Genomic DNA, 23,205 nt, shown 5'->3' with positions numbered 1-23,205 from the left:
GGCTCTTTGATGGTGCTACGCTTCCTTCCAGGACTTGGAGTGATCTTGCAGGTATAAGTGTTGGTTTCTTCCCAGTTGTCCTGACCATGGCATCACTTCTTGCTGTTGCTAACTCATTGTAGTACCCCAAAAGGTCTCGGAAATCTCACTCAGTGTCAAGTGTCACTGACAATTGGCTGTACGCAATCAGCTGTGAATCAACACAAACGCGGCAAATCAACACAATTGGTGGCGGATCAACCTTGTTAAACTTAAATGAATGTTATGAAATGTTATCAATTGAATGCTATGAAGTGATCACTGCTGATACAAGTCAATGCTGCAATTACATGTATTGTGTTTTGTTTTACACAAGTTGGCGGACGTTTCTGAGCAAAAAAGTATATAACGAACGGATTTCTCTGGTCAATTGTAGTTTGTTATATCCATGTTCTACTGTATATCCAATACCAGATAGCCCCAGTAGGGGATGTCCTGTCCATTGGCAGCCTTAATGCTGATCAGTCCTCCAATGTCGACGATTTCCTTTCCATGTAAGTAATCCCTGTAAAATGATTCTGTAATCATTGACACCTGTGCTCCGGTATCCACCAGACATGGGATCTTGATCCCATTGACATCACTAATGGTCTCTGGACATCTCCCTACTAGTCTATGTAAGAGTGGACCATAAGCATTGTTTTCATCAACCCCCACAGTGAGATCCTCCACTGTGGGTTCTTGGTCTTCTAGGACGGGAAGAAGATCGGTCTGGACAATCTTCGCCACACTCCCAGCAAGCCCAAGTCCTTTTTCGAGTGTTGTTGGTGAGGACCTCTTGGATCTGTTTTTGCTGTTCCTCTATCATGGCCTCCTATCTCTTTAAGACGTCTTCGAAGTTTGTCCGATGTTCTTGATAGTGGACATTCTTTTACTTTATTGGAGTGTTGCCATGCCATTCAATAAGACGATCCCTCAAGTCCAGGAAACTCATACTGGGGTGCTCAATAGTTAGACACCTCATCTTTTGTTTTTGGATGTTGTTCTCTACAGCTTTTGCCAGTTGACCTTTTAATGCAGACTCTTTAATTCCGCTGAAGGTAGGGTCAATTTTGATATATATGTCAATAAGATCGAGGGATACGGTCACCAGGTCCTGTCCAGACGATTGATGATGAGAGTAAAAGCGGTGCTGAGCCGACTGTAAGTCACATCCATCTCCAAACACTTCCGGCAAGATTCGTTTGATTTTGTCCGAAGAATTCCTGACGCCTGATCCCCGGGCGAGGATTTCCTGTTGGGTTCGTCCACCAGGATTCTCTCACAGCAGAACTGCAAAATCTTCGGTCTTCAACTTGCGGATTTCTGCAGCACATTTCACATCCGAAATCCACTCTTCTAATGGGACATTTCCTGTTGGGTTGCGTTGTCTTTGAAAAGAGCTATCTGTTGGCCTGTTGACAGGACACTGGGCTTGTTAATCCTTGCAGTCAAAACATCCTACTGTTCCCTCTCTTTCAGCCTCAGGACCTCCAACTCCTTCGCGACAGATTCCATTGTTTCAGCAGACTGTTCAGCTTCCCCCTGTGAGTTGAGATGACTTGGACTGGCAGACCCAGATATCTTAGCTGTATGACCCTCCCTCACGTTGACTTCCTCATCACAGTCACCCTGGGGGCTTCACACATCACTTCTGTATCCTACTTCTGACACCATGTATATAACGTTGGAATTCAGCACAGAAGAGTGAATGGTTTCGTCAATGTTTAGCTTTTGGCATTCCGTGAAGTCCAACATGATGAAACAACTAAGTTGTGGCTTCGTTCGTGTTGCGCTCTAAAAAATCTTTTCATACCTCGCACCTCGGCAAGCATGGCTTTTGTGGTGGGAAAAACTTTGAAACAAGTGTATCATGGGAAAAGTTGTGAATTTTTTGGTAATTTTGGTAAATTTTACAGTTATGAAACGTGAGAATGTTTACTGCTACTGCTGCATCATATTTTAACAGTTTATTAAATAATTTTAACAGCAAATGTCGAATTTTGTGAGTACTTCCGGAAGATACCGACGATTTACCGGAACGCTCACACTTATAATGAACTGTAATGTTGACTAGTTTGACTTGTGATTGGCAATATTCTCGAAGCAACACCTATCGGATAATAATATCCGATAAACTGGAGACTTTTGTCTTCAACATGGCAGTCGCCTCAAAGTGTGGCCATTTTGAAGGTGTCCCAAATCCTTACCCACTCACCTCTCTTTTAGGCATGTGCGGCCTGGTATTGGTTCGAAAATGCTCTTGTAGATATTGTGAATTGTTCCTCTTCTCATCTTAGCATGCTTCAATCCCTCTTGCAGTTTGAATGCTTTAACAATGCATTAAAAGAGATTCTGAGCAGGTGCACCAAATTGTCTGTGGGAGATAGTGCTGTGATCTTTCTTGTAGAATAAATTGGCTGGAGACCCCTTCCGTATTGATTATAAGTTGTGTGCTGTATCGCTAGTTCTTTACAGCTACATGGTCGTTCATGTAACGATGTCATACGTGAAAACATGTAACGCCTGTTATGGTGTGTTTCCCTGCCCAGTTCTTGTCTAAGCAGTGTTATAAAATCTTTATTTCACTGGATGCCACAGGGACATATATGTCCCTCCTCTACAACCCTCACTTTGAAGTCTAATAAAATTCAAAATACATCACCCACACAAATACACTTCACAGTTTTGAATAAGATGGGAAATTCCCTGTTCTGTGATATCATCCACTGGCATTTTAGGCCAAGCAAAAGTACTGAAAATGACCTCTGAAAATTGGGTACATCGTATATGTCGCCATTTTTTACACATTACTAAATCACCACTCACGGTGTTATTTACAACATGTTTTGAAATCTAAATTTCAGATATTTACACAGAGAAGTGAACTTCAAAAATAGCATATTAGTGGTCACGGGTATCTGTCTTTTATGAATTCACCATTGATCATTCCAAAACGTCTCCGATAACCCTAGAAACGTTTAGAATGTTTTGGAAAATACGCAAACACGAACGCCAAAGTGAACTTTCCGCCATATTGGATAGTGTTTACAAAATCACGTTTCAGGTACACCGGTAATGAGGGGCCTGTAACATCACATATATTTCAAACTTAGCTGCGATACATACATCCTTGAATTCCTCATACATTTTAGAATCAAATGACCAATGGTCTTTGTCACCAATAATAAGTGGCTGGATGAAATCAAGCAAAATAAGTTAGGTGTGAAAACGAATGCTGTGCTAAAAAAACTGCACTTGTTTGAAATGTAAACAAAGCAAAAATACAGATTTTACACACTATAGCATTTTGTCCTATTTTGAGCTATTCATTCGTCTATTCGTTCAAGATATTGGCTCAACATATGCATGGGAAGAGCATCGTAGGAAGAATTAGGGAATTTAAAATAGTTACATTGCAATGATTTGATATTTTCAACAGAAATTGTCAAAGTTACCGTTCTGTGTGACGCCATGACTGACGCAAAATCACGCACAATGACAACAGTATTTATCGGAATTTCTGACTATTTCCGTTTGTTTCAATGAAAATTATAACAACAAATAACAGTACATAGATTGTCAGAATGTTTCTGATTACTTACATGTCACATTTATGTTGATACGATCCCTGAATCAACGAATGTCCCCTCGTTAAATGATCATTGTATCATGCTGTTTACAGTTTCAGTTATGATGTAGATTTTCCATATCTGTTGTACATTTTTTCACACAGTTAATTTCACTTTGGATATTTGTCAGTGTTCAAAATGATATCATACGTAAATATAGGCCACAACATGTATGAACGAACCTTTGATAATCTCCTGTTTGTTTGAACATTGTTTACATAACAATTGATAGGTTTTTAGTGTCGAATATGTTATTTCTTTCCTTTGGACAAGTGTTACAAGATGAAGTGTAAATGTAACTGCAGCATGTATGTATTTCTTAGGATGTGTAATAGTCAATATTATAAGTTCATATAACCAAAGTCCATGAATAGCCGTTTCATGTTATTTTATAACTAAAACTGAATATATTACTTTAACAAAATGGATAATATTTTTCTTTAAAATATATACACAATGAAATATTTTAAAATATATATATCGTTTCAGGATATTATAACCCGTGTTTGTTTCTCAACTGATCACTTAGTTTGTTTCAGGTGTTTCACAAAGGTGTCAAGCCTCAAAGGTCGACTGAGAAAGCCCATGTGACAACTATTTTCATAACGTCCACGGTTCCTAAAAAAATCCATTGAGTTAGATAACAATGACCAATCAATCAACGTATTATCGGTTAACCCTTTGAACAAAGTAAGTTGTTTTTACATCGGCACTTCACGCAAGGATATGAGTGTATTCCCTTTGTTTTAGTAAACCATGTAAACACTCACTGTTGACATCCACTGTGCAAGAAAGCAGTGATTAATCAATCAATGTATTTTCTGTTAATCCTTTGATGATTAGGAACGGTCCGATAATTTACAAAAAAGTAAATCAACTGATCATTCATCTCTTGTTGGGCTGCCACGTGCATATTACATAACACACATTTCACCTCACTTCAAACCTGGATTTAGATTGAATAATTACGCCAGACACAATAAATGCCAAATGGGAACCTTTGTCAGGTATTCTGAGTTACCTGCTACCACTAATTATACATGTAATAAATTCATTAACTGAGCATCAAGTGAATGACGACAAATAAAACAAGTGTAGGGTTATGACAGAAAACGTGGATGACAACAAGGGTGTAGTAATCGTATTATCGACGCAATCCGAAATCCGAAAATGCTTTCACTGCATGGTTACTTTTTTTATTATTAAACTATAACAATCAGGGGTATTTCCAAATGACAACATCCGATGAGCTCTGCCATTCTTTTTGTCTGTTTGTTTGGGCTGAAGAAATTAATAAACATGCGCCCTTTGTCGAAATCTTTACAGATCACGGTTAACCGAGGTTCAAAAATGAGTAAAACAAATATTGCCTCCAAGTTTATTTAGCTGTCCTTGCAGACGGTAGCCCAGTCTCTTGTCACGCCTCAGTTGCGTTGCGTATCATCCGGGTACTCACGGGGAAAAAACAATAACAAATTCAACAACCAGTCCCGGGGAATTGCTTTAGATCAGTGCCCCTTTTATTTATTTGTGATCTCGCACGCAATATGCCCTCCGACCATCCCCGCATCACAGCCTGTTGACTTTGCAGAAGAGAATGATGTAGCAAGGGTATTCACGAAATAAGGTCCTGGATGTTGTTATGCACAGGATTACAGTGCGTGACCCATTTGTTTGGGTGGTGGCCATGATCATGCTGGGATATGTTCGGGTGAATCATTTTTTAGAAGCTGGAAACTTTGTTCGAACTGTTTTCTGCATAGGATGAAAAGAAGAAGGAAGAAATGCATAATGTGAGATAGGATAAGTATAAAAATACCATATTTTCTTGAGTATAGTGCACACTTTTTCCCCCCCCAAAAGCACAACTATGTAGAAGGGGTTGCCCATTTTACATAATATAATAATAGTTTTGATGTTTTTTCCCCCAAGACATAACTGTGAGCATGTAGCACTGGAAATACCATGTCAACTAATCCGTACTGGAGTACACAATGTACTCTTGTAATTACACTGTCTGGTTATAAAAAGTGTTCATTGTATATCTGTACTTATGTTTGTAACTTAATTCATTAATTTTATTCAAAATTCCTTTTAATATTGTTTTGATTAATTTCAAATGGTTCCATGTGAAAAAAAATAACCAGCAATAGCGATCAGCTGCACCGAAGTGCTACGCTTAAGGTTATTATCATTTTAAATATATTTAGTAAAAGCTACAACTAAAATAACATGATATTGGAATATATTATTCCTGATAAAAAAGTAGTTTCAGATACAATTTTTCCCAATCCGTGCATCAAAATCCTTTAAAGTTATACCATTGGGTAAGTTTTAACTGAATCGCCGCTAGATTCCAAGAAAACATGTGTGCAGTTGTTTCCGGCTTAGTTTATGGAAAATACACAAGGTGATTTTAAACCCTGCATGTAAAACAATGCCTAGCAGAACAAAAAATACAATTTAAATGGTAAATCAATTTGTACTGACCAAGTTTCTTTTCACCCGTTGTTTACCGGAATTCGCTGAAGGGGTACGGTGTAATTTTTTTCTGCTTATAAGGCCAGACCAATTTAATTGCTAGGATTACAGATTTTTTCGGGTAAAGTGGCTGAATGGAGGAGGGAATGTAAAAAAAAAAAAAGTACTTGAGAGAAAAAAAATTCACAGGTATTACGGATTTTAGGAGGCAGGAATGCTGATAGGAGGAAATAAAAAATCCACACAAAAAAATCCCTCACTTGTGCCACAGAAGCTACAAAAGTATTTCAGTATTACCCACCACGCATGTTGGAAGCAATGCACTATAGTCCCTTTATCTAATGACACTCCTTACTGATGACCAGGGTTTACAGGTATCTTTTGGCAGTTTTCCACAAGCAGGTAGACTTCAACAACAAGCTTTTAACTTATTAAAGTTTTATTGTATTTTAAAAATATAAAAACAATGTGAAATACACTGAAATTAAAACAGCACTTGGCTTCAAAACAAATATACATTTGGCACATACAAGTACTTGAAATACTCTGTCCAGTATAACTTTATCGTGTTAAATGATCAGGTAACACTCATGGCTGACGTGTTATGCTAACATGTGGAATGCACTTAAATTAAATAGCCCTTGACTTCAAAACAAAAGAAAACATTTGGCACATACAAGTACTTGAAATACTCTGTCCAGTATCACTTTATCGTGTTACATGATCAGGTAACACTCATGGCTGATGTGTTATGCTAACAGGTGGAATGCACTAAAATTAATGAATATTTGGCACATACAAGTACTTGAAATACTCTGTCCAGTATCACTTTATCGTGTTAAATGATCAGGTAACACTCATGGCTGACGTGTAATGCTAACATGTTGAATGCACTAAAATTAAATAGCACTTGACTTCAAAACAAAAGAACATTTGGCACATACAAGTACTTGAAATACTCTGTCCAGTATCACTTTATCATGTTTATGATCAGGTAACACTCATGACTGATGTGTTATGCTAACATGTGGAATGCACTAAAATGAAATGGCACTTATTAAATGGCTTCAAAACAAATAACCATTTAGCACCTACAAAAACTGTACCTGAAATGTTACAAAAGTACTTTTTTCCACTTTCACTCAGTATCACACAACATATTCCTCATGGAATTATGAGGTACACACCTCCTATTAAAAGCAGTCATAAAACAACAAAAGGATAACATACATGAGCAGAGACATTCTGTACAAATTCGGGCCAAGACTTCCACATCACATCAAAATTGGAAAATGTATTTAAAAAATAAGAGGTACCATTTCTGATTTCACACAAAAAACACAGGAGGTAACATATCTTCCATCATCTGACTAGTACCTGCATGATTTACAGGTCAGTTAATGCAAAATGATTTATGATGTTCTCAGTTTTTTAACATTACGTTTCCCCCTCACTGCAGCTTCTTTTCCTGATTGTTTACAAGATCGACAGATAGGCTTCACAGTGCTGTACATAGCCTGAAGTTCATGGATTACACTGTCATCAGCAAAATCTTCTGACCTGGCAATTCCGCAGTGAAAGCAAACACTTGGCAAAGAACATGTATTACTGGCATAGTATGTAGTCTCCATTGTGGACGAACATCTGAGACTCTCTTTCACAACTAGCGTTTCAAAGTATGGAGATGCTGGAGGAAACAGTGGTGACCCACAAGTGTAAGAACGTCCCTCTCTCATGCGGATCAAGGCTGTTTTGTCTTTGCAGGAAAGTCTGGTGTCTGAATAAACACATCTCGGTTTACGACATTCAACACATGTTACCGACTCTCGAACTTTGTTTGCAGTGAGAATTTTCCTGTTTTGCTTCTCTCTTATTGAAGACATTGTGACAGAACTTAAGGAGGGTCTAGCTGAATCAGTAGTGTCTGTACCATAGACAGAATGAAACTCTTCAAACTTATCTCCACTTTCAGGAGATACAACAGGATCTGGAATGAAATTCAATTGTTCAAACTCATCATCAGGCAGTCTTGGAAGATTGATGACACAATACCAACAATCGTCAACTCTGTGGGGATCACATTTCTTGATTTGAAAGATGTACTGCCGACAGCGACAATGGCGATCCATGAAGTCATTTAGTTTATCTGATTTCTCCAGATCTTTCTTCGTCAACTTGTTCATATCAAGTTTATCATCTATATGATCTTTCAAAATACCGAAGAAATTTTCAACACTCTCATTGTTTGCAGCACTGTTTATTATCACCGCATCCCCCTTGACTTTCAGTTGAGAAAACCTTTCCTCCAGTAACTTCAGAACTGGCAAGACGGCAGCTGTAAGGCCTTCTTTAAAAGCTGGATACCTAGAAGCAATGTCTCTTGCAGTTTTCAGGGTTGACACTCTCTTCATTTTCATTTCCAGGTCCTCTGTCATCCGTTCCCTCTCTAAGGAGACATTTTGTAGTGCAAGGTTCAGAACAGAGTTCACTCTTTCGGCCAGGTTTGCCCAACTGCCCATTGGTGCTCTCCTTGCCGTGATCAGCATGTCCAAATCGAGCCATGCAAACATGGCTATCATAGCCAATTGCACAGATCCGAAAGTAGTGCGGTGATCAGGGCCACCATCCGTGTACATTATGAGTATAGCTTTCTCTGAATTAACATCATCAGCACTGAAATGGGATTTGATGATGTTTGTTGTTTCAGCACCATGACGAATAGCACTGGACGGACTGGACACTTTGTCCTTTACAGTCACAAAGGCTGTTCCATTGAAGAAAGAATCACTGGCATCATGTGGAATGTCACAGTGCAGAGCAACAGAGGGGATGGCCCCGCTCACATTATAATCATGATCTAATGCTGTAAGAGAGCTGGCAGTAGTACTGGAAAGAGAAGCATTATGTGGGCGAACACCAGTACTAACAGGTAATCCAGGCTCTCCAATAGGAACAATGGCTTTGTCATCAAGCCAAAAGAAATCAACATGCTCTCTCAATTTCACAGCAAATTTCTTCAAGTAGACCAACTGTGAAGCCACATAGTGACTATCCTCATGTTTTCCATGTATCTGTCTTGTTTGAAGTGAAAACTTTACATTGAAACGACCAGTGTAGTGGAATGCAGTCCTCGTCGTTGGATTGGCTGGCCAGAACTGCAGTCTCACCCATTCATTGGAGGGAATGAGTACTTCTGGATCTACACGACCTCTCACTGTTGACACAAGATCGTCAATTGATATTGCATATGGAAGGTACAGTTGTGATCCATGTCTCCGCTCGTGGACGGCAAGGTCCCTTTCATGGAAGTATTTTTCAACTTCATCCCAGAAGGTATCAAACTTTGTACTGTCTGGGTTGCCATTTAGTCTCTGTAAATCCCATGCCACATCAGCATCATTTAACTCCAACACATCTTCAACACGTTGATCAATCGCAGCTTGTGCAGTGTTTTCAGCACCACTACTGTCATTGGTCAAGAATTTGTACATGTATCTGAGAAGAGCTGGAGACACTCCTGTAGACTGTTGGTATTTCTTCATCTGTCTAGTTGAATAATCTGGCAATGACTTGTGGACTACCCGCACAGTTTTAACTGTATTTTCATCTGACCTCTCGCTCTTATCACCTGGCAAACGCCATACAAAATGTATATTTCCGAGATAATTGCCCTGAAAGTAACTGTAATGTGCCACAGGTATAGACAAACTTAGATTGTCAATCCATGTTCTTCTCTTGTATCTGCAGGTCGGGGGATAGTTGCTGATTTCCACAGGAGTGTATTCATCCTCAGAAGCCAATGTATTGTCAAGATCCAAATAATTCTCCCCCACAGGACCAACAGTTGCCTCAATAACTGCAAGAGAAAAATTCACAGAAGGATTTCACAAAGGTGCACTAGCATTGTGTTGTTCTTTGGACCGCTGGGACTGTTGTCTCAGGAAATCAATGTACTTTGTCATACACTGGACCAGTTGCTGAATATCTTGATAGAGTGTCTTAAATTTGTAGGTCCATGGCAGCATGAGGAGCTCAGACAGGGCATCAATATGCTCTTGAAGTTTTGCGACTTCCATCTGAAAATACAAGTCATCAGATGTTTAAAAATCATTGTTTGAAGTTTGTATTACAATCTTGTAACACTGCAGTTTCATTAAAAGTAGACAATTGTTCTCTATTAAAAATTTAATAAATGCTAAATTTATTAAGATGTATTTATTCTCATCATGTCAACATATGACTTTATTCAATAATAGTTCCCTTGACCATTTGGCAAAACACATGCACACACACTGACAGAGTATTAGTTTAAAAGTCTGGGTTTGTCTAAAACAATTCAAGTTTTATACTAGCTTCAACATAGTATTATTAAAGGTTTTCAGGTGTCAAATTATTTTTCAAAATTTTTCTAAGAAATTGCCGTTTACAGATTTTGTTATGCATACCTTTGGTGGTGGCTTATGTGCTTGTACATGATCGAAGTAGCCTTCGAACTGTTGGAATTTCCCCCCCCCCTCTCCTTCAGTTTACTGTGCTGTGCTGTGATGTACCATAATATTCTCTGAAGAGTCTTGCACACATTTTTTCCTACTGAATCAACATTATTTGTTGTAAAACCAATGCCATGTTTGTGAAACGTCGAGAATGTCATTGAAAAGTTTTCGATCGCCAGTTAGTTTGTCACCAGAATATTTCGCTGGCAGCTTGTCAAACTTTTAAAAACTCATTATAACATCAAACGCTGATGTTTTCTGCACATCGGCGCTGTTTATTCTTGATTTTGCCACCACTGTCACATAATTAAGTCCAAAGTCTGCTAAAACTTGCATAGGTGTTGTAAGTTCGACAATATTCCCGTAGGAACCAGCCTTAGATTCTGTTGCATGCACCTCTTGAAAAGAAAGTCCATCTCCATCGGCGATTGACGATACGACTTTCGTCGCCAAATCACCAACTGTGTCATCCAGTGGACTTTTCATGATTCGCTTTGATAAGCAAACACTACCCTTCAGAACGCTTACGCTGAAATACTTTGCTGACATTGTCGAAAGACACCAGATAATAAAAGGCATTTAAACACCCAAACTGACACCCCATGTCCTACACATGGTCCCGGCATATTCAATACACGATGTGCGCATGCGGGAAACACTTGTAAATGAGAGTACGCATTCGATTGGCCATGTTCGCGTGGAACGACCAATGGAATTTGCCGACACATTTGCGTAAGGAATTTTAGTTAAAAACTAGAGTTACTTACCCTAACATGTATTCTCTCACAACAAGGCTTATCGATCAATGTCGTATGTCGGGTAGAATATTGTAAAAAAAAATGATAGAATTTCGTTGTGTTTTTTTCCGATTTGGCGAAAAATGGTGTCGGCGGATCCGTAATCCTAGCAATTAAATTGGTCTCGCCTTATATTAAAAAATTGTTTTTCCCAAAATACTGAATTTGCTAGAGGGGGGTGCGCATTATACTTGGGTGTGCACTATACTCAAGAAAATATGGTATACAATTTATTGTAAAATTTACAAATTTATACAATATTCCAATATTGTGTTATTTTAGTTGCTGCTTTTGCTATATGTATTTAAAATAACTCATTGCTATTGTCGGATAGTTTTTACCATTGGAACAATTCGATCAGTTTCCGTTAAGGCCTCCCACGTTCTGATGACAGCAAATGACTGAAAACAAAATGCAAATATTGTAATAACACCTGACAAATGTTTTTATCAGTCAGGGTGGCCTCTTTGGGATGTGGATTTGTGGCCTGTGCGTTTAGCGGCTGAATGTGGATACACGAGTAGACCGTGTGTGTACTTGAATGTGTGTGATTGAAAACTGACGTGTTGCACTATCAGGATTGTTTGAAAATTATTACGTGAACTTCACGAGTTTAGTGGTTTATCTATTCATCATAGCACACAATGAATGGTCTATGATTCAATACGACATTCTGTAGATGTTGAGAGTTCACATAATGTGTGTGGGCATTTCCTGTATCCATTTCCTATTTAAATTCCATTGGTTGGAAAGTCGATTGGACCACACCTGCAGGATTCAAGATTTTGTTTTGTATATATTCTTTAACCGCTCCCACAGCACAAGTCTATGTTTTTTGGATGTCCGTCTCATATTTATCTTCATCATAATACAGTTCCTAGTGTCTGGCAAATCTTTACATTGGTGCCATGAAATTGAATCTTTTCATAAGAACTTGTATATGGTACTGCTGCTATCGCAATAACATAAGAAATAGGAGTAGTGCACTTTTCCGGGCGCACCTTTTCGGATTTCAATTAACTCATGGGGCCAGCTTGAAGCGAAGCTAGACTTGGCCAATGAGTTAATCTTATTAGCCAAGGCTTTACCGCCAGTTAATAGTACTCGACAAGCAGCACCCGATTGTTTACCTTTATGCACATGAGCAATAGACATTTTCACCTTTTTTTCTGCAAATCCTGAAGAGTTTATTCCTTGTCATCCAACCACATCCGTTGTAATTTCCGGACTGTCGAATCGTCAGGTTACGGAAAGGGGCGAGTGGTGACCAATGTCAGTATATGAAATACAGAACGCCCCAAAAACTTGTTGGCTAACACAACAACGTGACTGACTGATTATTAATCCAATACAAACTATCTATAATGAATGTATGTAAAATGGGACAATATCAACTCAATGTTGAGCATGTTGAGATAATAATGCAATTACCAGCTTGATACATCAAAGGAGATAGTCGCTTGGTTTTTTTAAATGACCGGATGTGATTAGGACCGACCACTGCAGCAGGTGTGACTTGTTTTGATCCTCTAATGAAGCAGTTATGAATGTGGTTGTACTTTTGAGGAATGTAACCATCAATATCTGCTTAAAGAAACAATAATAGCTGTCTGCAGCTTCACAAAGAAACTTTTGATGTCATGTGTCTTTGTAACAATGTAATATTTTAAAATATATATTATATATTGGGATATTATAACAAATCCACTATGCAAGATAATACTGATTAATCAACATGTTTTGGGTTTATCCTTTTTTATTGATGTTTTTTGCAACTCAGCTGACCATTCCTCTCTTGCTGCACAGACATGTGCATATTACATAACATCAGTGTTCGAAATACCTGCCTGCCCGACCGTCCGAGACGGGTTGATTTCAACTCGGGCTGCCAGATTTTCAAATCCCCCTGCCCGACGGTCGGGTTATATTTCATATGTGAAAATATTCTAAATATTTCCCGATGATAAGCATTAATTCACATGTAAAGATGAATGATAAAATGTAACCAAAAAGAAACCCCGTTAGCTTATCCTGAGAAACATATGATTATAGTGGGCAGGCAGGTTTTGGTCAGGGCTGGCAAGTATTTCAGCTAGCCAGTCCCGTGGTCTGGCTGAAATTTTTGGGAGTTTCACCACATCAGACCAGGATGTATAACTCAATCTTAGGCTGAATATACCCCAGGCATGAGAAACGCCAAATGCGAATCATTGACTGTTATATGTCCTGGACACCCTCAGAGGCAGGGTGAACGTTATTGAGTTACTTTGCATAGTCTTTGTCGGGTAATCTGAGTGGTTCTACAACTAATTACACCTGTAATAAAACTATTAACTGAGCATCAAGTGAATAATGACAAATACACAGGTGTAGGATTACACCATGAATCATGGATGACAAGAATTGAGTAGTAATTGTAGTATTGTATGCAATTTCAAGGGGATTCCCCCTCGCTGTCAACGAGGTCCTCCAATTGACCCCTCATCTGTCCAGAGCCCAGTTTGTTTGGTCGCTAATGCTAAATGGCATCTGGCGATTATGCAGGCTAATTAATAAGGCACAGGCTAGATGACTGAGAGTTGAAGTGTTGTTTCCCTTTAAGGTAAGTAGTGCTAGATATCACTCACAATATGCATATCGATCATCGAGCTCCATCATCGATCGATTAATCGATTGTAATTGTACCCCACTGTACACACATGGGCAGTATGGGAATAGAATATGACATTGAATACTGATGCGAACACCAGTCCTTTTTCGCCTCTGATTACAAGTACAATAGACGATCCAGCAGTGGTAGAAACTGACATTTTTAGTCCACTAGTCCTTATAATGATAACATATAGCAAAACCCTTAAGAATATCAAATTTCTACTAGTCCTAATGATACCTTAACTATTGGGCAGTTTGGCAAGGACTACAGGACTAGTGCCAATTTCTAATGCTGTTGAGGTTACTTCCTGGTTGACTTTTGTGTGTTGTTTTTAGTCCTGTATAGAATTCCCTTCTTGTAAGCCAATCAGCAATGAGCAATACGGTCGCACCCACATGAAAACCTACCCCACCACCACCCAACCCCCACCCCCAACCCCCCCACCTCCTATATTTGGACCTATATGGCCATTGGCAGCAGCTGAGATGACAAGCGCATTACTGCACTTCTACACTTTACCACTTCCTGTTGTGGCACGTGAGTAGGTCTGTTGTATACATTGCAATTTACGGCAGGCAACCAGGCAACCAGGCAACGCTATCAGTTTGTTTTTGTCTTGATTTTAAAAATATAACAATAACGAATGTACTGTTAAGGTATATTTGGATGTTACACATGGTCATTTTTATTTGTCTCCCGAGCCATTCGATAATTGCTCTCCAGATCAATCAATTGACCGAGACTGGGATACCATCTGTTAGGACAGCAGAAATATACTTTTAGGCAATATCTGTTACCCCTGATCTATTAACATTTCTTTATTACAAAGGGAGCATGTAAATAAATTTCTTCAACCTTAACAGTTGAAAAGAATGGTGGAAGCTCATCAAATGCCGTTATTTGGAAATAGCCCTGATGGTTATATACTGAACAGCATTGAAAACGCACCAGCAATAAATCTTGAAATATTACAAAAACAACTTGAGCAATGATCGATTTTAATTAGAACAGACATAGACGGAATATTAAGAAAGACGACAAAGTAAACAAGAATACCACACAGTAATTACATTTAAATCATCAGTGTGAGAAAGACACATAGGGTTAAAATGAAAAGTCAATATCTGGGATGTCCGCCATTGGCAGCAACACAGGCCATGCAATGTCTTTTCATTGATCGAATAAGTCTGCGAATAGTGTTCTGTGGGATAGCATTCCACTCTTGACGTAGCGTATCTTCAAGTTCTCTCAGGTTCCGTACTTGCGGACGACGTGAGAGGCGTTGACCCAGGTAATCTCATAGATGTTCAATTGGCGATAGATGGGTGACAGGGCGACAGGGCTGGCCATGGAAGCAGAGACACATTATTGCTAGGTACTGTGTTGAAACACGTGCCGTGTGCGCTCTTGCATTATCTTGCTGGAAGGTGTGCATATCCTGGTGCTGATGAAAGAATGGGATGACGTGATTAGCCAATATGTTATTCCTGTAGTAAAGGGCATTAACTCTTCCACGACAAACATGGAGCTCTGTTCGATGGTTATGATTGATGTCGCCCCCACACCATGACACTCCCTCCCCCCCATCGATCTGTCTGTACAACGCAGTCATTGTGGTAATGTTCTCCACGACGACGCCACACTCGCAGTCGACTGTCAGCATTCCGTGAATGAAAACGGGACTCATCAGACAACAGCACACCATGCCACTGCCGCAATCTCCAATGACGATTTCTTTTCGCCCCAACGCAGACGTTCACACTGATGTCAATCAGTGAGCATGGGTCCAACATACAGACGTTGAGCACGTAGCTCAGCTGAGCGGAGACGTCAATGTACGGTGTCAGCGCTGATCCAACCCCGTCGGCCTTGTACGATTGCTGCAGTCCTGGTAGCCGGAAGTGTACGATTACGAAGATGCCGACGAACAATATGGCGATCCTGACGTGGTGTAGTTACACGACGTTGACCCGGATGTGGTCGATCTCTGGTAGTTCCTGTCTGCTGGTATCTGCTCAGTAGCCTGAGGACTGTTGAATGATGGCATTGAAACCATTGTGCAACGACTCTACTTGACGTACCAACTTGAAGCATGCCCAAGGCACGTTCACGTTCCTCTGCTGTTAATCTTGGCATTTCTTGTGTCAGTACCCTTTATGTCTGCAGCAACAAGTGATGTGGCTTTTAAAAGTCTGTCTTTTATAGCCCTATTCTGCATGCTTCCCGTGAAACAAAACACGTTTTCCATGATGCGCAATTTGTTGCGTTTTGTTGTTGTCGCCACAAAAAATTTAGGAATGTGTTTTTTCACTAGCTGTTCTTCTTCATGCTTCGTCCAGAACGTCGTATATTACTCATTCAATTATATATTTTCATATGACATAAGCCCAGATAAAAATACATCCGTTTCATGGTGGTGCGTTTTCAATGCTGTTCAGTATAGTTTGCTAAAAGAAATTATCCCCGTAGTGAAAGCATGTTCGGATTTCGGAGTGGATAATAAGATGACTGAGATCCTATTTCTGTCTTTCATAGCTTGATATTTGATCATGTCATGTCATACTGTCATGACAATAGGCCTCTAATAATAAAAATATACATTTCATAAGTTTGAGGCTGTAAATAAAACCTGTTTTTGCCTTTTTGCTCTAAATTTGATTTGGAAACGAATGCGCAGCGTGAGGCTTCAAATGTTAAATTTAGCTCGTTTAAATCTACAGGTAATCTAGCTCTTCATTGAACAGTATGTTTATCCCCATTCTACCATGACTATATAAAACGCTGACTGTTTGGGGTTTGCAAATATATTGAGTGAAACGGCATGGGTTGAGTCCAGTGTTTTGAGTGGGTTGTTGATCTGAATTATTGAATCACCGATAAAAGCCTTTAAACAAAATATGGCACTGTATATGCTCAAACAGTGACACCATAATTCTTCACTTGACCATGTGACAGGCATTGAAAGCACATCTGCAAGGCAACTTGGTCAGCTAACATGAGGCGGGCTCGATCCCCAAAAGAAAACTAAGCATCACCAATATGACGTCATATCGCTCATTGTGACGCAAAAGATATGAAGTCACAGTCGTATATAGAAAAGTGCCAAATTCCAAGCTCTCTGTTGTCCCCAAAACTTAAAATACATTCTCTATGTAGATTTCTTTCTTTTCATAACCTATAATTGTAGATGTAATACTTTATATATGCCAACTGACAATGACTGAAAAGAAGTACTATTCTATGAGTTTTAGCTTCTGCGATGATGTGGCTGTCGAATCAGGTGTTTTAATCAGAGGGGGTTTATTGTGATTTGACAACCTCCGATTGACCAATCAGAATCATGTTATTTTCAAATTCATGTTAGAATAAAGTTTATCCCTGCCACTGAGAGTGTCTAGGATATACAGCAATCAGTGGTTTCCATTTGGCATTTCTTTACATGTCCGTGGTAATTATTCAATCTAAGATTGGGTTACAAATCCATATCTGATATGGTGAATGTATCCAGCACAACGGGAGAGGAATAATCAGTTGAGTTGCAAAAACATTGATCAAAGGATTAACCGATTGTGCATGTGTTGAGTGCTCATTTAACTCAATGGATGTTTTTAAAGAACCATAGGCATCGTGAAAATAGCTGTCACGTGTGCTATCTCAGCTGACCAGTGACACTTATGTCAAATAAACTTAGGTGATCAGTTTAGAAATGGACACGAGTTGTTAAATCCAAAAATGCTATATATATTTTAAGATATTAGATTGTTACAAAGACATGTGACATCGAACAAGTTTCTTTGTACAGGATATTGTTCCTTTATGTGGATATTGACAGATACATTCCTTGAACAGGGTAACTTTTGTTGGTTTTACTTATGATATTTGCATTTTATTTCATTCATCTGCTGTGACATCGAACAGAATCATTCTTGTTCATCTACTTTACCATTGGGAAGTTCTTAGATGCGAGACAGACAACACTAAGTCATTGTTTTCACAAGCCTTTTTGTTTGTACTATTGTAGGCGTGTATATGTAACAGTCAATATGTGTAAATCAGCCAATGTGTAAAATGTTATTCACTTAAGGGGCCATTACACCAAACGGCGATCGCTCTGCGCTCCTTCTGCGTCCTAAAATTTGACTAGAGCGCAGTGGGGTCGCCATACTCAAGAAAACTCTCTTTTGGTGTAATCGCTCCTACCACCGTTCTGCCTTCCTTCTGCGACTAAATATGTTACTTTTGTCAATGTCACTGCGTTCCCTGAACGACCTAGGCGTTCACTGTGAGATATCTCTGCGCTCCCTCTGCGTTCCCTCTGCCTCCCCTCTGCCTCCTTATTGCAACTAACTACCGCGCTGCCACCCCTCTACGACCAATGGCGATCGCTCAACGACCTTTCAGCGATGCCTCTGCCTCCTAGGCGATCGCCGAACGACCATTCAGCGATGCTTCTGCCTTCTTTGCGACAGCTGAACATCCTGACTATAAAAGGCTCATCTGCAGACGATTTTTTAACAGTCTATGTCAGCTCCTGGTGATACAACTAGTGATGGACAACCAGCGCTTGAAAATTGCTATCATACAAGGTCATCAAGCACTGTTGTTACACCAAATGAGTATTGGTATAATGGAACGCAAACTGAACAGACGAAGAAGGAAAATGAGAACCTGGTGGGTTCGCCCATGGTTGACGCATCAAAGAAGGTTCCAATTCGGACATTATAGCCAATTGTTGCACGAGCTACGTTTGGAGGACGAAGGTTCATTTTTCAATTACCTTAGAATGGAACCAAGAATTTTTGATGAAATACTTCAAAGAGTAAGCCCAAGAATATTAAGACAAAATACTAATTACAGAGAAAGTTTGGACCCTGGTCTTAAACTTGCTGTGACTCTCCGATACCTTGCTACAGGAGACAAGTATCCTTCGCTACAATACCAGTATCGTATATCACGAAGCACTATCTCTGTATTTGTACCTGAGGTTTGTACTAGAGCAATCCGAGAAGAGTACAAGAACGAAGTTGTCCAATGTCCAAGAAACCCCAATGAGTGGAAGACAGTTGCAGATGACTTTAAGAACCGATGGAATGTACCTCATGCATGTGGTGCTATTGATGGAAAACATGTGACCTTGCGATGTCCCCAAAACACAGGAAGCTTGTATTACAATTACAAAGGATTCTTTTCTATTGTGCTCCTTGCGTTGGTGGATGCTAACTATAAATTTCTATGGTGTGATGTTGGCGGGTTTGGTTCGATGTCAGATTCCCAGATATTTAATGAATCTGAATTGAAGGAATGTCTTGAAGACGATACAATCAATTTTCCAGTTTCGGAGCCTCTGCCACATGATGACATGGACATTTCATTCTTCATTCTAAGTGATGACGCATTTGCTCTTAGGACATACATGATAAAACCTTACTCTACAAGAGGACTGACTAAAGAGCAGCGTATCTTCAATTACCGTATTTCTCGTGGTAGACGCGTGGTAGAGAATGCTTTCGGCATTTTAGCTCAGCGTTTCCAAGTATTCCTCACAACAATGCAGCTGTTACCAAAATTTGTACAGGATGTTGTAGAAGCATGAATCTGTCTGCACAATTTAATGCGCACGAGATATCCAGCTCTACAAAATGCAGCACTTGATACAGAGGATGAGAATCATAACCTTATTCCTGGAAACTGGCGACAGCTAGTAAACATGTGTGATGTCGATCTCAAGTGTGAGAGTATCTCAAGTTGTATTTTAACAGTGCAGCTGGATCTGTACCTTGGCAGGACAGCATGATTTGAAAAGTTATGTGACACTTGGTATGGAGTTAATCATACTTAACTGATAAATTTTAAATTGGTAGCATTTTGTACATTTGGAAACGGTTGTTATTGTCTCTATTTATTATTTATTTTCTCTGAGTTACCAACATATTAATTCATTTGTTGTTTTTAATGTTATTAAACAAATTATTAAAACAAATATGTTGAGAATGCTTAAATTAATTTTATATCAAATGAAACAAACTCTTAGAATAAGTGAAGTGAAACATGCTTGAATAAACTTTATTTAATCAGAAAAAGCATAGCAAGCATTGCTATGAACACTCTAATGAAAGTTTACAATAAATTGAACACTGAAATGAAAAAAAGAGAAAATAAAGATATTTGAAGTTCAAATATAACGCTAATTAAATGTAAAACAACACCAATTATTGAAGCATCAATACACATCCGTAGGAACAGTCAACACAATATGTTTCCAGAATGTATATATAATAACATCAGTCGTTAAGCTTTTTTAAAGCAGGCAATATAAATATATTACATACTGTAAAACAAGTGTCCAGGTAAAACGCTGTTTATCAAATATTAATTACAAACACCTTTGAAATATGTTAGGACATTTTACATAAAACACCATTTAGAAGATAAAAATAAGAACATAAGGGATATGCATATGGTACATATTGTAACAATGTATGAGTCTAAAATGGTCAATATGAACATAACTTGCCCTAATCAGAGTCACTTGCATTCAATCGCAGTTGGGGAGTTTTCAGAGTCTGGTCAACTAGACGACGACCTTGAGTGTGACCTCCATTACCAGTTCTTGTTGTGACTGAGTGATTGACGACCTGTAGAGTGTTAGTATCAACATCTTGGAGAAGGCTCAACCGTGACGTTTCTGGTGTGCTTGATGGAGTAGTTATCCATGGACGTGGTGATGATCAAGTTTATCTGGGGAAACTCCTGCTGCAACCAGTGTGGATCCATTGAACCCCAGACTGAATTGCGATTATTCACCTGTGTTGGCCACTGGCTGGGCGGGGGCTGCCACATATGCTGACCACATGATGTTGATGACGTTCCAGGGTAGCTTGATGGCGCAGAATGTGCAGGAGGTGGAATTCTAGCAGATGACATGGGTTCTGATCTGCGAGTTGACTCATTGTCATCAATGTACCACATCAACAGTTGTAGCATGTCTTTTTGACATCGTCGCCAACAGTCATGATTCAGACTGAGTAACTCCAGCATGTTCTGTTGTCGACGCTGTGACATCTTGAGGGGCTGTGCACTGGTCAAGCTGGAAAAATATACATAAGAAGTTGGTCATGAATTTTCAATGAGATACACAAATGAAAATGTGTTTGAAAATGTGCAAAACAATACAATAACAAATACTCACACTGACTAACGTCCGCCTGTGAACACGTTCAATGTGGACGCTTAGAAACTCTAGGTTACTGAGTATCCATCTATCCCGTTCAGTCAGCTCTTGGTCTGCCGCTTGTCCAGACTTTGTCTTCAAGAGTCTTCCAAGACGTGTTCTAAGACTTTTTTACCACACTTTTAAGAGCGTGACATCTTTATTAAACTCGTTGGCTTTATCTTTCCACAATGATTCTTTTTTTTGTACATTTTTATAGTCAATCATTCTTTTGTCATAGAACTCTGGATGATCCCTGAGCCATTCTACCATTGACTCTTCTTCTTGTATTGTCATAGTTGATGTCACCTTCTCTTTTTTCTTTCTCTTTTCCAGTGCTGTGCTGTCAGATACTTCGGATTCACTAGTTGATTCAATTACACCCTGTTGTCTTTCATTGTCAGGACCACGACGCGCGCATTTTAGACAACTTGTAGCTGGTATTTCATTTCTACCCTGGGTATTTACTTCCGATTGTTGCTGAGCGCCTGAACCACTTTCAATTGGTGTTTGGATTTCTTCATTTACGTCATCCTTATTGGTTTGAGGTTCTACATCACCCCTTACACATCTACGTATTTTTGCTCTAGTTTTTGGAGGCATTTTTATCGACCCGTGGTCTCTGAGCGTCTGCAATAGAATGACTCTAATACTCTATTTATACATATTATCTGCTATTTAAAGCTGTCATGCTCTATTTTTAGAAATAACACGTGGCTTTATGAAGGCAGAGGAGACGCAGAAAGGAGGCACAGGGATCGCCGAGGACGTACAATAGTCGTTATGGTCGGCGAATAAAGGCAGAGAGGTCGCAGAGAGGACACAGAGAGAAGGCACAAGGTAAACAGGATTACATCACAGATTCATATGAAGACCATTCAGCGACCTCTGTGCGTTCTCTCTGCGACCATGGCGATGCCTCTGCCTCCTTTCTGCGTTCCCTCTGCCTCCGTTCTGCCTCCCTTGAGCGACTTACATCGACGGCGATCTCACTGCGACATTTTTAAGCAGGTTCAAAACTTTTCAGCGACAGTGGCGCTCTTGGCGATGGCTGAGCATTCCCTCTGCCTCCCTTGTGCGCTCTACGCGACCGTTCTGCGACCCCTCTGCCTTCAACACCGACCTGGCAAAACTTAAGAATGCAGAACGGTCGCAGAAAGGTCGCCGTCCGGTGTAATGGGGGTATTAGGCAATTTATAAAATGCCTAAATAGATCCGTTTATGTTGCATTTTGGCTAAAAATTATTAAAATCTTCAAAAGTGCTTAAAATGTCATATTAGACTCATTATGCTAGGATTAGAAGCCAAAATATATTACAATATACATTGACTTCAATTGACATCATTTTCAGTCCCTGGGTGATAAAATTAAACATCAAAATGTTTGAAATTTGATATCATAATAAAATATATGAGTAAGAATAAGATTTATGGATGAACAACTTCTTTATTACAATTTCGGTGATGTTTCGACGTAGGTTCTAACACTGTACTCCAACTTCTAAATGCCTCTCAAAGAAATAAAATATATGGCCAGTTTTTCAGTTTCCAAAATAACTGAAATGTTGTGTGAAAATTTCAGTCATTCATACTTTGACTGATTTTACACATTGACTGTAAAGCTCAGGGGAAATCATTAGTTTGTGTTATAAATCAAAATAGTGAAAACGAAAATTGCAGAATACCAAGCAAGTGACTTATTAAAACTTTGTCACCATTTCCGATGCGATACCCAAATATGCCTACATTTCCTTATTAATTACAAGACAAAACTGTGTTTTAATTTTTGTTGATCATAACACACCCTTTATAATGTCAATAAAAATGGCAAATACGCTTATGCTAAGGTCGCGAACTAGTCAAAATTTCTAGGATATCATCCAGGTATCCAAAGAAAAAGATTCCTTACAAAGGTAACACT

The 23,205-nt window shown here is 39.2% G+C and overlaps 2 protein-coding genes across 3 annotated transcripts in view; one reads left to right on the top strand and one right to left on the bottom strand.

The window, feature by feature from the left end:
- The window catches only part of LOC124122726 (synaptotagmin-1-like), a 128,249-nt gene that overhangs the window by 8,371 nt on the left and 96,673 nt on the right, over window positions 1-23,205 (top strand). The window lies entirely within an intron of this gene.
- Window positions 5,725-13,332, bottom strand: LOC124122725. 2 transcript variants are annotated; one of them, XM_046485841.2, is made up of 2 exons: window positions 11,763-13,332; window positions 5,725-10,207 (listed from the first exon to the last, which is right to left on the bottom strand). In XM_046485841.2, exon 2 carries the CDS (start codon window positions 9,671-9,673, stop codon window positions 7,544-7,546), a length of 2,130 nt encoding a protein of 709 aa, XP_046341797.2. In that variant the 5' UTR covers window positions 9,674-10,207; window positions 11,763-13,332; the 3' UTR covers window positions 5,725-7,543. The 2 variants fall into 2 exon arrangements, with proteins under 2 accessions (XP_046341797.2, XP_046341796.2); XM_046485840.2 differs by lacking the exon at window positions 11,763-13,332 and adding an exon at window positions 10,577-11,752.

Source organism: Haliotis rufescens, unplaced genomic scaffold, assembly GCF_023055435.1.
Source record: "Haliotis rufescens isolate VD_foot unplaced genomic scaffold, xgHalRufe1.0.p SCAF_5, whole genome shotgun sequence".
NCBI classification, from domain to species: Eukaryota; Metazoa; Mollusca; class Gastropoda; order Lepetellida; family Haliotidae; genus Haliotis; species Haliotis rufescens.
This window is presented reverse-complemented; position numbering and strand designations above follow the sequence as displayed.